This window comes from Onychomys torridus, chromosome 6 (genome assembly GCF_903995425.1).
Source record: "Onychomys torridus chromosome 6, mOncTor1.1, whole genome shotgun sequence".
Classification (NCBI taxonomy): Eukaryota; Metazoa; Chordata; class Mammalia; order Rodentia; family Cricetidae; genus Onychomys; species Onychomys torridus.
In genome coordinates this window covers 118195930-118212715 of record NC_050448.1, presented here as the reverse complement: position 1 = coordinate 118212715, position 16786 = coordinate 118195930, and the positions used below count along the sequence as shown (strand labels likewise).

General features: G+C 38.1%; 1 protein-coding gene across 2 annotated transcripts in view; it reads left to right on the top strand.

Moving 5' to 3' along the window:
- Positions 1 to 2446: 2446 nt before the first annotated feature.
- Pkn2 (protein kinase N2) overlaps positions 2447 to 16786 on the top strand; it is a 110921-nt gene continuing 96581 nt past the window's right edge. For both annotated transcript variants that reach the window (XM_036189992.1, XM_036189991.1), the window contains exon 1: positions 2447 to 2570. In XM_036189992.1, coding sequence (XP_036045885.1) covers positions 2523 to 2570 — 48 coding nt within the window. In that variant the 5' untranslated portion in view covers positions 2447 to 2522. The remainder of the gene's footprint in view (positions 2571 to 16786) is intronic.

The window sequence follows — 16786 nt, the reverse complement described above, 5'->3', positions numbered from 1 at the left end:
ATTTAACAGGTAACCACTTACTATGTATACACTGGATATCTCAGATCTTTCCTGGAGTAAGGTAAGGTATACACACACACACACACACACACACACACACACACACACACACTATCAAGAGGAATCCAGTGCCCCTGAATTGGACACTTTAAATGATGAATTATGTTATGTATATTTTACAATGAAAATCATACTAATCGGGTTGGGGATTTAGCTCAGTGGTAGAGCGCTTGCCTAGCAAGCGCAAGGTCCTGGGTTCAATCTTCAGCTCCAAAAAATAAAAAAAAAAATCAATCATACTAATCATACATTAATTCCCCCTAACACCTTGTGCTTACCATTTAAGATCACATTATAGTTCTTTTGGACACAACTCGGCCTCCCCAAAGGACTCTCCACTCACTTGTTATGGACTCTTAATCCTGGCTGGCTTTTCTAAGTGTTGCTCGTCCCTTGTTTCTTCCTTGATTAATAAGACTCTATGTTATTAGCAAGAGTTAAAAACGTTACTCACAGAAACATTACAGTAGGATGAAGACAAAGTAATGTGTTTCAGATTTACAGATTTGCTTTTCTAGAAGCAAAGGTTATTAAAAACCGATTCCAGCCCAAACAAAATATTTCAAATTCTGCAGTATGCTTAAGAATAACTGGATGTCCGGTGGTGGTGGCACACACCTTTAATCTCAGCTCTTGGAAGGCAAGGCAGGTGGATCTCTGGTTTTGAGGCCACCTTGGTCTACAAATCAGTTTCAGAACCGCCAGGGCTACACAAAGAAACCCTGTCTCAAAAAAAAAAAAAAAAAAAACCACCAACAACAAAGAAATTAAAGAAACTGTATCTGTATGTTTACAGATAAATATTACATTGAAGTTATAATCAATGTCCAAAGTGAAACAGTATTCCTAAGATAAGGTATGGTAAAATAAGTGTTTAGCCATTAAACACACTCTAAAATTTATTATGTAACAATATTTAAGTACTTGTTACTTTTACCATTTTCAACCCAGGCAATTCATTAAACATATAAATAGTAAAACTTCTGAAGTACACACCAGAAAAACTTTGTCAGTCTATATTTTTGGAGTCACCTAACTCTCCATCTTCAATGTTTGTTGAATTAAAAAATGACTTTCAGAGACAAATCAACACAAGCCCCGCATTAGCCCAAAGGCACATGAAACATAAAGTACTTATCAGACTAGGAGCTTCCTACCTAAAGCCTGCCTTTTAACCCCTAATCTTTACCTAAATAACTACTACCACTTTCTCCACATAGCTTTTAGCCAGCAATATATACTTAAGCTTCTGAGTCCCAAATAAAGCATATGCAGAGACTGTCCATTCCCTGATTAGACAAAACAAAAGCTACAGTTTAGCGACTATTGATACTTGCGATAGTGTCACTTTTAGAAGTTCAAGCTCCCACTAGATAGCTAAGTAGACGGTTTAGTTCTCAAGCAAAGTTGGCTTTTGTCCACGCTCGACCTTGATTCTGCCTAGCTCTTTCCATTAAACTTAGTTTAAAAAAAATAAAAAATAAAAGGCAACAAATAAGCTGGTTCAACTTTGAGCTCAGTAGTTTCCCAGCCCCAACCACAGTGCAGGGTAGCGCTCGAGGAAAAGGCAGTTTGGAGGGATTGCACTGCGAAGTTGTTGGAGCTCTAACCACTCCGACTTTCCTCCAAAGTGCCTTTTCCAGGCCAGGCTGGCTCGCGGGGCACCTTACTGGTGGCCAAGTCGCGCAAGCAAAAGGCACGGGGATGACAGGAGAGGGAGGGAGGCGAGGGGCAGCGCGGGGCAGGTCGGTGTCGGGACCCGGCTCGGGAGAAGGAAGGGTCTGGGGGCTAGGTAGGCCCGACCCGCGCAGGGCGGGACACCAGACCTAGCGTTCGCGCAGGGCCGTTAATCGCGGCCGGAGGTGGGTGTGGCCTGGTGGCTCTTCCCGCCTCCCGGCGACGCCAGCGCAGGCCTTTCGCCTCCGAGTCACCCCGGCCCGCCCAGAGCCCAGCCCGGCCCGCGCGGCTGGCCCCGGGGTCCCCGCCAACCCCATCTTCCCTTTCCCCGCCCAGCTGGGGGCGGCGGCCACGGCCGTCACGTGCGCCGGCAGCCGCCAAGCGAGGCGGCTTTTGCGACGCGGTGACAGCCAAATGGTGCGACAGGAGGAGCTGCCGCCGCGGCCGCTGCGCCCCGCACCGAGAGCTCTGAGGCGGCTCCCGGCGTCGCCTTGAGGGAGCGGCTGAGGGAACAGAGTCCGGCGGGAGGCGGCGGCGGGCGGGCGGCCAGGGGAGCCGCGCCGAGGGCCCTCGCTCCCCGCCGCTCTCCATGAGCCGAGCCGCCTGAGCCGCGCCTGCAGCCGGGCCGCGCCTCCATGACTCCCTAGCTGCGGCTCTCTTTCTCTCCGGTCCTCACCCCCCGCTCGCCCGCCCGCCCGCCCGCCCGTCCGCCGGGCTCCCGTCCCGCCGCCTCCCTCGGCCGCGCCGCCGGCCGCCTCCAGGTGCGGAGTCCCGAGCGGAGCGCCATGGCGTCCAACCCCGACCGGGGGGAGATCCTCCTCACCGAGCTGCAGGTAAGGGCCGCGGCCCTGCGGGAGCGCCGGCTGGGGTTGGGGGACACCCGGGACGGGAGCGGGCGGGCTCGGGGACGCTGCGCACCGCGCCACCGGCCCGCTAAGCGCGGAAAGTCGCGAGCTGACAGTCCGGAGCCGCTTCCCCACGCCCGGGACCGGTCTCCCGCGCGCCTTCGGAGGCCGCCGGGCGGAGGGACCCCCCCGGTCCCCGCGGGCGGGGCCGTGTGCTCGCTCGGGTCCCCTCCCGGTGTCGCCGCCCCGCCCTCCGTCCCCAAACCCGCTCCCGAACTCCTTTGAATGACTCCCAGGCTGTGGGCGGTTCCCTCCCCTTCCCCTCCGACTGCACAAAGAGCGCCCCCGGAACGTGAGCCCCGGGAGGACTCGCTCCGCCAGCCCTCCCTCTTCAGGTGACCGAGTGCCCTTAGCGAAATCTGCGAGCCGGGTCTTTTCCTTTCCTTTTCCTTTTTGACTCAGGCAGAGATAGGTGGTCCCTCCGACGGCTCCTCCAGCTCAGATCCGGAAGTTCAGATGCTGATGGCCTCCCCCCACCCCCCACCCCAGACTTTCATTTTCCCTCCCTTTGGACAGAAGAGAAAGAGCTCCAGAAGTTGTTTACAAACCAGAGAACAGTTCATTAAGTGAAAACGTTAGGCAGCACATGTCCGCAGCAGATAACAAAGTAGTAATTAGTGTAGTTCGTGTCGGAACAATATTATTCTTTCCTATTTCCAGCTAAATATGTGATGATGTAAGCACGATTTTTGTTTTGAGATCTCTGTGGTGTAGGAGACTTCAGTTTACACACTGTTGGTTATTTTTCATTACTTTGGAATACTCAAAAGATGTTTAATCTGGATTGAAATTTTGTCTCTTGTTTAAACTGATTTTGGTTTGTTTTAATATACTCATTTTGGCTCCTCAAAAGATTAGGGGTGAGGACTGAAACACTTGAATTTCTTCTGGAAAAGTTGGACAGTTCATTTTTTTTTAACAACCGAATCTAGAGGGTTGATTCTTTATGATGACAAAATTACTCATTGCTCCTACCTGTAAATTTCTTGTTGAAATGCATTTTTCTTAGGTCCCGGTGTAAGCCTGGTATGTTAGGCAATCAGATGTAAGCTTAAATGCATCGTTATTGGTATATCTTAAAGTTAGAGGCCTGAGCAGGGTACAATTATACATGGCTGCACATGTGGAGTCCTTTGGAAATGCAAAGTGGAATTTCCTGTCACTTGAAAATGTCATTATATAACGTTTTAATTACAATTAGCATTTAGTAAGCAGCTCTTCACAGCACGCATTTGCTAAATGAATAGATTTTGTTTTTAATTTTCATGCTTCTAACAGTAAAATGTTCTGAAGTTTTTGGAAATAGCGTACATTGCCTAATTTTGAAGCAGAAAATGCCACTAAAGTAACAATATTTTTCTATCAATGCTGTTAGAACTATAAAGTTTATGGCACCCTTGTATTTTCTGGAGGTTGGCATAAATGGCACTTATTTTGGCACTGTAACAGAAAGCATCTTTGTGTTTATTAAATTATATTTAGGACCTCTTTGTTGGTAAGGTCCATTTTGGCAGTAACAAGGGAACAAGTTAAAGGAATGAAAAAAGCTTTAAATATGACAATTTAAATAATGGAAACAAAATAAGGAATAGCAGATGTTTTACAATAATAAAGTATAACTCCCTCTGAAAAAATAATATTTCTTATTAAGTGTTACTTTATTAATAACCTTTACGTTGTCAATATATATCTAGGACATTTTTCTTGATTTATTGTACTCAGTTCTAATAAAAGTTATTGCATTTAAAGTTTATCATGTTTATTAAAATATTTACATGCATATAATCACTTAAGGTACATGGTCATAAAATTTACTTCATTTATTCAAATACTTATTTCATTTGGTTATGAAACAAATGTAATTGACCCAATATTTGCCAAAAGTGTACTTAGAGTGTCATTTTTTAAAAGCTTCTAAATTATTTGAATTTATTTAGACTGCAAACTAGTTTAATAATGAATTTCTTAATGTTTATCTGCCAAACACTTTTTAAAATATGTAAATAGTAAGTAATGTAACCAACTTTAAAATGTGTTTAATGGCCAAACACTGTTACTTCACCATATCTTGTCTTAGGAATACTGTTTCACGTTAGACATTGATTATAACTTCAACAAGATATTTATTTGTGAACACATATCCAGTTTCTTTTTTAAGCATACTGCAGAATTTGAAATAGTTTGTTGGAGTTGGGATTGGCTTATTAATAATTTTTGCTTCTAGATAGGCAAAACTGCAAATTTGAGACCAATACTTTGTCTTCACACACTTGCTATAGTGTTTCTGTGAGTAACATTTTTAACTCTTGTTAGTTACATGGAGGCTTATTAAACAAGGATGCATTAATAGAGTGCACACTAACTTTGATGACCAGAGACTTGAAGGTGTAAGGAAGAATTTTTGTTATAGAAACAACAAAAATAGGCTGTTAAACATTTGAACTCCGTTGGCAGTTTCTAGCTTTTATATCATAATGAATATTATTAATTTCTTTCATTTGAAGCATAGCAGGAAACTTATTTTTTTGAGGCCAAAACCCCTGTGTTTTATTTCTAAAGAAACTGGGATTAATGAAAAGTATAAAGAATCTCCAAATGGCTATTGCAGTATTTTATATTTTAGAGAATCAAGAACCAAATATTGAGTAGAACCAAATATTTAAAATAATCTTATTGATTATTGGTGATTCACCTCCTTCATCAATCAAAGTTCCTTGTGAAATGTTTGCCTGGGTAAAGGAAATTTGCTCAAATGAAAAGTTATGGTAGTTAACCTTAAATTACAGATGTTAATGTCAACTGAATATCTACCAAAACTGTATTGTAGGATCTAAATAGGACAAAATGATTTTTACTTTCTAGAGTAGCAGAAATAGCATTTGTACTAGTAAAGAGTTTTATGAAAGTACAGATAGCATTCATTATTTGATACATAGCAGCCATTGTCATTAGGTATCTTGTGTACTTTAATTTGATATTCAGAAAATTCTAGTAGGGTAAGATATGTTACTTCCATTTTGTAAATTAGGAAACTAACCTCAAGAGCGTTAAGTTGTCTGGCATGGCAGCACATGTCATTAATTCCAGCACTCAGGAGGCAGAAGGCAGGAGGATTGCTGTGGGTTCGAGGCCAGTCTATGTAGCAAGTTCTGGGCTAGCCAGGACTAAATAGTGAGACCTTGCCTCAGAAACAACAACCAGAAACCAACCAACCAACAAACAAGAATGTTAAATACGTTTCCCATGGTTATGCTCTTAACTCTGAATTTGAACTCTGATCTGTGTGTTTTCAATTACATCATTAAATTGTCTCAGTTCTGTGGATTCATAAATGTTTTGTATTCCAGTGTTGCATAAAAATTTCTAAAAATTGGTCCAAATGTTGTTAATCAGAGCTAGCTTTGTTGTAAACTTTAAGATCCTGCTAGAATCAGGAAAAATGGTGTTCATATTTCATTTGTTAGTGTATAATTTAGCTGTGCTTTATTAATTTCAAATAGGGTATTCCATAAAGAGTAACAATATAAACAACCTTCTCCAGGCTTTCTTCTATTAACAATGATTGTTTCTGATGAGAGGCATCCAAAGCTTGTTGAAAAAAATCTCCCTAAGATTGATTTCTCAAGTGGCTATTCATAGGTTAAATTTTAAGTTTGTGCATAACCTAGTTCTGTGTTGGCACTTAGAAGGTGCTCGGCATATTGATTAGAAGGCTCCATTTGTTACCTACAGTGAGGACTGTCCTGATCATTTTAATGAGAAGTTCACTATAATTATTGGCCTATGCAATTACAATTAACCCTTGTATCCTTGGGTTCTTCATCCATGGATTCAACCAAAAGTCTTTGCACTGGAAGTGCTTGGATCTCTGTTTGAGGTCAACCTGATCTTCATAAAGTTCCAGGAAAACAGCTACATAGAGAGACTCCATCTCAAAAAAAGGTCGGGTCGGGAAGGGGTAGAGTGAGAGATGGCTCAGTGGTTAGGAGCACTGGCTGCTCTTCTAAAGGACCCAAGTTCAATTCTAGCACCCACATGGGAGCTCACAGCTGTCTGTAACTTCAGCTCCAGGAGATTCGACACCCTCAGGCAGACATGTGAACAAAACACCAGTGCACATAAAGTAAAAATAAATAAATCATTAAAAAACCAATTGTGTCTCTATTACCCATGCACAAACATTTTTTTGTGTGTCATTCCCCAAACAATATAGCATTTGCATTGTATTGAAGGATGTGTGTAGATGGGCTTACAAATACAATTATTCCTTGAAGTCAATAGGGAATTCATTCCATGACACCTCTAGATCTCGGAATTCTTGGATGTGAAATTGCATGGTATCTGTATATAATTTACACAATCTTCCCTTTTGCCTTCAGTCACCTATCAATTGTTTATAATACCCAATTCATGCATGCTAAAGTGCTGCATTATAAAGATGAATGGGTACAGAAGAATTATATAGTATTGGTAGTAAAGTATATCCATTTAAAAGATTTGCAATGACTACTTTGCCTAATTAGTTAATGGTTTAAAGCCTGGGTACACAGGCATTTTAATTTATTGGAAAGTAGTTATGACAGACTTTGGAATTAATTTTGGTTGTAGATTTGCCACCTAGTGTGCTAATGTGTACTAAGTAGCATGTATTTTTATACCTTAGTCTGTTTTCCCTTCCCTGTAGTTATAAAGGGATGGTTATTCTGGCTGTCTGAGAGCTTTCATTGAACAAATTACGTACACTTTTCTTTTATTAAATCTCAGGCATACTGTACTGAATCATTATTTGTCATAGTAAGTACTCACAGACCACCACTTTCCCTCTTCCAAATATCTACACATTGTTTTCTTCTGTCTCTTTACCTCCAACTTTGCCTCCTTATCAACCCAAATATCATCACTATCAATAATGTGGTTATTCTCTTCCTCACTTGTAATTTTATAGAATGTACAATCCTAAAAAAATATGTATTTTGCCTTAGTTTTTATATAATTGACTTGTGTATAATCTTTTAAACTTGGTTTTCCACCTGCTTTAGATCAACTTATCCATATTATTGCATGTTGCTATAGTGTAACAGCATTGAGTGTAATTTCATTGAGTGGATATCTCCCATTGTTTGATATTTGAATAGTTAACTCTTGTTGGTAATTTATTTTCTTGCTTTTCGTAATTGTGAGTAAAGATACTGTAGACAGTCTGTGTATGTTTCTTGTGTTTGTGTATAAAAGAGCTGAAAATATATGTGGAGGCTCACTTGCTGCTTTATAGAGTAGGTTAATGCTTTTAGCTTTTTCATTAAGAGGTGATACTGAACTTCCAGTGGGGTTATATGTATTTATAATCATGCCAACAAATATATAAGAGAATAAAGGTTCTTTTGTTATCTGTCTTTTGAACACTATATATTGTCGTTTTAACTTTTATTACAAATCAAAAGGCCGTAATACATTGTCTCTTGATCTTCATGATATTTCCTGATTATTGTGATATAGAATATTTCTCATTTAAAAGAATTATCTTTATTATTTTGAATTATGTATAGTTGTGTGTATTTGATAGGGGTATTTGCATTTGAGTGCAGGTGCCCACAGAGCCCAGAAAGAAGGATTTTGGATTCCCTGGAGCTGAAGTTACAGATGGTTGTGAGCTTCCTGACTTGGATGCTGGGAACCAAACTTGTGTCCTTTGGAAGAGCAGCAACTACTGAGCCATCTCTCCTGTCGTCCTGGAAAATTTCTTTTTGTTTTTTGACCTTTTATGTTTTTTCTTCAGTTGAATCCCTTTTCCTCTCTCTTGCCCATTTTTCATCTGTTTGTTTTCATTTGTAAGAATTCTATATATTTTTTATTCTAAGTCTGTATATTGTATCTTAGAGTTTCTAAATTGTTACTTTCAGTTCAGAGGGTTGTTTAGGAGGAACAGTTTGAAATGTTTTACCATTTTGGGAAATATTGAGACTCATGATCTACAAGCTTGCAGTTATTTGTTGCAGATTGGGCATAAAAATAATGAAAGCATGATTTGTCTATGGATTTGTAAACTTTCAAGATGAAAAGCCCCAGGCAGTTGTATAAAGTATTGTACATCCCACACATGCTAGGCACTTAAATGTTAGTTAACTTAGAGTAAGTGTAGAAATAATGAAAATTATTTATGTGAATAGGTGATAAAACTGCTTGTTTTACCATCCCATATCTTTTTAATTATGTAATACTGTTGTTTGTCACCATTAACATTTAATTCTTATGTTTAGTAGACAGTATGTGTATGATTTTTCAGTCAGTTATTCATGTATTCATGCAGCTTGTCAATTTATTTCTGGAGTTGGTCAGGTTTAATATTGAGTATAAAACAAAAAAAGTTACTCTATCACAATTTACTAATATTTGCAAACCTGGAATCCTAAGTGCAGTTTTTCTAATTGCTGTGATATCCTTTGATGATGAAAAATTCTTAATTTTTAACATATTTGTCCATTTTTTCTTGTGTTATAATTGCCTTACACTCTTTTAAGAAATTGCTTCTTAAATCCAATTCCTCAGTTTAAAAGACACTTACCTATGTTATCTAGTAAGGTGTTGTTATTTTTGAGACAATCTCCCTAGGTAGCCTAGACTAGACTAGTCTTAAATTTACAGTATTTCTACTTCAACCACCAAATGCTGAGGTCACACAGATTTGTGCTATGACCTTTGACTTCTACTAAAATATGTGATGTTTTATTTTAATTTTTATGTTTAAGTCATTCAATAGGCTTTTTATTTTTTATTTTATTTTATTTTTATTTTTATTTTTTTGGTTTTTCGAGACAGGGTTTCTCTGTGTAGCTTTGCGCCTTTCCTGGAACTCACTTGGTAGACCAGGCTGGCCTCGAACTCACAGAGATCCACCTGCCTCTGCCTCCCGAGTGCTGGGAATTCAGGCGTGCTCCACCACTGCCTGGCTTCAATAGGCTTTTTAAAAGAACAGCTTTATGTTCACAGCAGAACCAGAAAAGGCACTGATTTCCTAACTACCATAATCACACATAAGTATAGCTTCCCATATTACCATGCTCATCAAAATGATATGTATTGAAATTGATGAATGTGCATTAATATACTGTTTTCATCCAAAGTCCATAGTCTATGTTAGGTTCACTTTTAGTATTGTGCATTTACTCAAATGTATAACATATTCACCATTGTCTTAGTTAGGGTTTCTATTGCTGTGATGAAACACCATGACCAAAAAAAGCAACTTCAGGAAGACAGGTTTATTTTGCTTATACTTCCATATCACAGTTCATATTAAAAGGAAGTTCACATCAAAAGAAGTTGGGTAGGAACTCAAACAGGGTAGGAACCTGGAGGCAGGAGCTCAAACAGAGGCTGTGAAGTACTGCTTCCTGGCTGGCATTTCATGGTTTGCTTTTTTCATGGTATAGCATCCAAGACCATCTGCTCAGGAGTGGCATCACCAACAGTGGGCTGGGCCCTCCCACATCAATCACTAATTAAGAAAATGTCCTATAGGCTTGCCTACAGTCTGTCTTACAGAGGCATTTTCTCAGTTGAGCTTCCTCCCTCTCAGATGACTGTAGCTTTTGTTGAGTTAACATAAAGTTAGCCAGCACAACCATTACACTACCGTTCAGAGTAGTGGACTAAGAATCCTCTCTGTGTCTCATCTCTTCATTTCTCCCTCTGCTCTGATCTGAGAAAAACTGATGTTTTCACTGTATTTGTGGCTTTTTCTCTTCCAGAATGGCATGTAGTTGAAGTCATACATTATTATGTAGTGTTTTCACTTTCACTTCTTTTACATAGTAATGTGCACTTAGTTTCCTCTGTATCCTTTCATGATTTCATAAATTTTTTTTTTCTGAGGGAGTATTTCATATATCACAGATTGGCTTCAGACTTGCTGTGTAGCCTTAGATGACCTTGAACTTCTGATCATTTTTGCCTCCAAGGATTATAGGTCTGTGCCACTACACCCAGATTATATGGTTCTGGGGAGGTCAAACTCAGGGTACTAGGCATGTAACCTACCAGTGGAACTACATCCCCAGCCCAATATTGTCTTACCTCTTTCTTGAATAATATTCTGTTATTTGGATGTACTGTGCTATGTTCATTTACTTACTAAAGAACATTTTGGCTGCTTCCAAGTTATAAAATAATAAACTATGAAGAATGTCCTGTACAAATTTTTGTGGGGTACACGTTTTTAATGTAACCGTTGGATTGTGTAATAAGAGTCTGTCTAGTTTTGTCACTACCAAATCATCCTCAATTGATTGTACTGTGTATGCTCACCTACAAGGAATAAGAGTTTCTGTTTCTTCACATCCTTTGCAGCATGGAATAGTGTCCTTCTCAATTCTAGCTACTCTAGTAGGTATAGTGTCCTATTTTAATAGTTGATTTTTGAATATTGAGTAAATGTCTGCGCTACCATGTTTAATGTTTAAAACATTTATAATGTGTATCAAACAACCTTAGATTATAAATTTGAGATCAAGTACTTTTTCATCTGTTAGAATGATGTCTGAATTAGCTTTATTTGATCCAGTTTTTCCAGTTAGAATTGAGGCTGTATCCTACTAGGTATGTAAGAATTATGCCTGAAGTTATCCTTCCTTACTTTGTAGCTGACTTCTTCCTTGTAATATTAGTTGTATTTTGTCACTTTATTTCCTAAAATCTATGTGAGTAAAGATCATTCTTTAACTTCTCTATTGACTCCCACAATATTCACCATTTATAGCTAAAGCTTTACATTTTCTCTAAGTCCAACCCATTCCTGCTCCTTTGTAATCAAAAAATCACTTACCTTGTCATTGCCTCTACTGAGTGATAGGCATTATATGCCACCATGTAAACCTTAACTTTCTTTCTCTTTAAACCTCAGAATTTTAGTCCTTCTCTCTTTGTGCCCCTTCCCCTCCTCCAGCCTTCATGTCCACGTTCCCATCCCTGCCCTTGTCCCTACCACATTTAAGGAGACATTATATTCCCTTACTTGTCTATACTTTGCTGGTCTTCTCCATTTTCTCTAGTAGCTATGTTTTATTCTTTGCAGTCTGAGGTTTTTATTCTCCTCTGGATTATTGCCTGAAAATAAGTTCATGTCTCATGTTATTAGATTTTTATAATACCATGATCCTTCAGACTTCTTTTATAATACGTCAGTTAAAGAAATTCCTTAGCTACCTTTACTTTCCTCTTCTTTAACGTATCTAAATATGACTTCAGTATCAGTTATTCCATTGAAATTCTCTAAAAGACATCAGTGGTCTTCTGTTTCTAATCCTTAGGGACAATTGATATTACTTCAGCTTCCTGGAACTTTCATTCTTAAGCTTTGAAGACTCTCCACAAACCTGTTTTTACATATACATGCCCACGCACATGTACGAGCTTATGGCTAACTGATGTGTGTGCACTACAGGAAGTTTCACTTAATCCAAGGATACGATGGAGAACCAAGTTCCCATAGTACTAAACAGAAAACTGAATGCCTTCTTCCCTGCCTCCCTTTTCTTTTCTTTCTTTGATTTTATGTTCCCTTATCTCTTTAACCTTATAGATCAAATACCCACAAGTCCCTGGCTAACTAAACAGTGTACTCTGTGCCACAGTTTTGAATGCTTGACTGAGAAAATCTGATTAGCCTTATTCACCTTGATCCACTCAGCTGTGTAACTTAGGGGAATGGGATTGTATTAGAAGGGCAATTATTTTCGGAAAAGGGAGTGTAGGGTAGAAAAAAAGCATGTGTTTAAACTCTTTCGTAACTTTCTTTTAATTACAGAATGAAATAGACCTTCCATTTTCTGGCCCTTATAAGTCCTTCTAGACTTTCTCTCTGTCTGTCTTAAGCTAGGGCATATTGAACTATTTGAAGATGTATGAACCACATTTCCTTTTTGTACTTTTGTGTCTAATTTTGAGAATACTAATATTTAATATTGTCTGTCTTCATGAATAGTATTTCGCAAATTAGACAGTCCTCAAATTCTACTAAGAAACAGTTATATCCATGTAGAATCAAAAAGTTATTACAGGCATGTACCACTATATTATCATCTAAGTAAATACAGTGAATTAGTCATTTAGCATTTGTAACTATTTGCAAAATAGGCTATTTCCCATTTACAACTCCTGTCATAGAATATATCAGTTAGTGCAATGGTTAAATTGTGCGTCACTTTATGTCCCTAGCTCCTAGCATATTACTTACTTATTCTCAATAAATGCCCCAATTGTAAGTAATGTAAAATTTAATCTTCTGACCAATCTGCCATACTTCTCTAAATTTCTAAATTCTTTTCTTGTTGACTATGCTAGAAATCTGGTCATTTTTATTAGTTGCTATCCTAGCCTCTTCACTTCACTCTTATATTTTGACTATTATGGAAATGCAGTTTTTCCCTCCTCTGGTGTAATTTTTAAGACTGTTTCATTTTGCTGGATATGGTGGCACATTCTGTAATTCTAACACTTGGGAGGTGTGGCAAGGGCATTGAGATCTAAGGGTCAGCCCAGGCTATATATATATATATATATATATATATATATATATATATATAATGAGACCTTCTGTTACAGGCTGGCCTAAAATCTAAATAATTGATCATGCTTCATAGATTTTATTCCCCTCTCTTTCCTCTTTTGTTCATAGAGGGAGAGATACTTCCATGACAGTCTTAATTTAAAATAACAGCAAGCTGAGTTTGTGTGCCTGCATAATTGAAATCTTACACTATATGATGAATTTCTAGGATTGAGCATTCATTAAAGAATTTAAGGTGCTTAATTTATTTGTGTATTGCAAATACTGAACTATAGCACCACTTGCAGACTCCGTGGATGTGCTTAAATAAATTCATAGCCTGCCTTTGTTGTTTTTGCAGAAACTTTTGACAGTTATCAATTTGAACTAAGATTATGTATAGCTACAAAGTACAAAAGGTCCTACACATTTTTGTACTAGATAGAAAGGTTTGTGGCAATCAATATTCTAAATATTACTAAATAAAATGAACTCTGTAATTGAATATACTTGAGCTTTGGTGTGCAAATTATACTAAATGCCCAGTTTGCTTCTTATTTAGCATAATTGAATTTCCATTTTATTTCTACATACACCCTATCTCTGTACTTCAACATCAAGAGAGTGTTCATTTTCCAAAAATTTTTGTTCTAGTTTGAGTTTTCACTGTGTTAAAACCTCATAGAAACTGTGCACAGAATTCTATACTTAGTGTTTGTCTTAGTTAGGGTTTCTATTGCTGCAAAGAGACAGCATGACCATGGCAACTCTGATAAAGAAAAAAAACATTTAATTGAGGTGGTTTACATTTTCTGAGGTTTAGTCCATCATGGTGTGACATGGTGGCATGTAGGCAGACATAATGCTAGAGCTGAGAGTCCTACACTTTGATAGGCAATCAACAGGAAGTAATTTAAGACACTGAGCAGTATCTTGAGCATAGGAGACCTCAAAGCCTGCCTCCACAGTGACACACTTCCTCCTAAAAGACCACACCTACCAGCAAGGTCACACCTCTTAATGGTGCCACTCTCTTTGGGAGCCATTTTCCTTTAAACCACTATAGTGTTGGTTTGCCCTTTTAAAAACTGGGGCTGGAGAGATAGGTCAACAGTTAAGAGCACTTGTTAGCAACCACATGATGTCTCACAACCATATGTAGCTCCAGTTCCAGGGTATCCAGCACAGTCTTATGGTCTTCATGGTCACCAGATACACAGGTGGTGTACATACATTCATGCAAGCAAAATACTCATACATATAAAATAAATCTCTAAAATAAACTAAAAAAAGTTGTCTTATAACCAGTGGAGGACTAAGTATCATATATGAGGTAGCACCTTGCTTTATCAGTTCGCTAAAAGATGAACTAATTGAGGCTGGTGAAGTGGTAGGTAGTTGTTTTATTATGTTGATTATACTACAGTGGTTATAGATAGGAAAATGTATAGGCTATAAGGTATCTAAGAGAATCATGCAGAAAAGTATTAATAGAAATATTCAGTGTTTATAATGACATATTTGTAGAATGTTCTTTAATTACTAAGTACTTTCATGTGCAAATTTTGCACGGGATCATTGTAGTTTTTGTTTTTGTTTTGATAGGTCTTTGTTTCTGTGTAGCTTATGCAGTCCTGGAATTCACTGTGTAGCCCAGGCAGGTCTTGAATTTGTATTAGTCCTTTTGCCTCAGTCTTCTAAGTGTTTGGGTTACAGGAGTGAGCTACTACTCCTGGCTGAACTCTTAAAATGCCTCTTCATTAGGGTTGAAGAGCTAATTAGACCCAATTTGCAGGTTTATATTTATTCAGTGAAAGTTACCTTTAACTTGAACCTCTATCTTCTGGCTCCTCTCTCTCTCTCAATAAAGTTTCTATATAATTCTATTATTATCACCTTGTAAGGTTTTTGTTTTTTGTTTTTAGTCTGCCTGTAAAATCCAAGATTTTTCAAGGGTATGTTCTAGTATTGTTACTTTTTAGAGCTTTTAAAAATAACCTAAACTTTAAAAAATTTTCAAATTTATTAAAAAAATGACTGGAAAAATATCTCAGGAGAACTGAAAATGACTATGAATTGGCATTTATAATTTGCCACGTAATCATGATAGTATTAAAGTTCTTTGACATAGTTAAAAGTAACATTAAAATTACCTATCCTTGTTTACAGTTTATATAAAACTTAAAGATTATTTGAAGAAGCTATTACAAATGAAGTTAGATGTTTTCTGTATTTATAAATTAAATTACATGTACATTAAAAGAAGCCAGACATGTTGCACACTGTACAGACTTGCAAAGCAACTTATTTGGCTCATGATTCTGGTAGCTGTTGGGTTCATACAGCACAATGCCAGTGTCCTAACAAGTGATTCCCCCAGGCTGCATCACAGCTGAATTGTGATGATGGAGAAGCAGAAAGGGAACTTGGTAGCCTGCAGGAGGACCAAATATTTGGGGTGGACTAGTTTTATACCAGCCAGCTCTCATTAGTCATAGGACACAGATCTACTCTTCATGACCTTGTTTATCTCTTCTAGGCTGCCTCAGCACTATCCACTAGGCCTAGTTCCAGCACATGAGCCTTTGGGAGACAATTCAAACGAATTCAGGGACTAAAGGTCTGTCAGTGACTTAAATAAAAAGATATTTTAAAGCCCAAGAGTAAATTCGTTTTCATTTGGCATCTAACAAGCTTTCCTAAACCATTTAAAGCACAATCTTTATTCTCGATAATTTTATATAAGTGTGCAACAAAATATCTTATCCACCTTCCATTTCCCCCTTTATCTCTTCAAATCTTTCTCAACATGCCCTCTCCCAAGTTGTAAGCCATTGCTTTTCTTTTTCATAATATCTTAACACTCAGCGATACTAGCATTTCAGAATTAAATACAGAATAATAAGGAAAAGGATGCTCTACTTTATTTTTGTTGTTTACATTAATTTTATCATGGCAAATGCAATATTTTTCTTAATGGTGCCATTCCTATGCCTTAACCTTAAAACCTGATAGCCATCCATTTATTATGCCTTTCCACTAAAGTTGTCTTTTTAAGGAAGGACAGTTACTGTCTATAATTCCATCTTTGTTTTGTTTTGTTGTTCCTGTTGCTCAATATGTGACTTGCTAAAAGCCAGCTCTATTGCCAGCACCTAAAACAACAACAACAAAACAAACAGTAGAAACTCCTGAAACTCAGCTTTGATTTTTTTTTTTTCATCTAGTCTTGGACCTTCTAAAAATCCCCATTATTTTGTCCAGCTAGAACCTAGCACTTGATGTATAGCTGGGTAGTGTAGCCTGATGCATCATTAGACTTCTGTAACTGTTTCTCTGTGAATACATCTGACATTTCTATCCATGAAAAGCACTTCATTTCCTTTGGTGACTTTAGATTTTTGTTACAGATTTTGTCAGAAGTACTTACTTGGTTAAATTAGGAGCCCTGGTGAGCCATTGAGTGGGTAATGGCTGAATGTGAAGACTTAAGACATTACTCTGCTCTGCTGAAGATTTTATGGACACTGAATTTAAATATCATTACATTTGTGAAATATTTCTCTTTCTTAAATAATTAACTTGGCATATTGGAACTTGA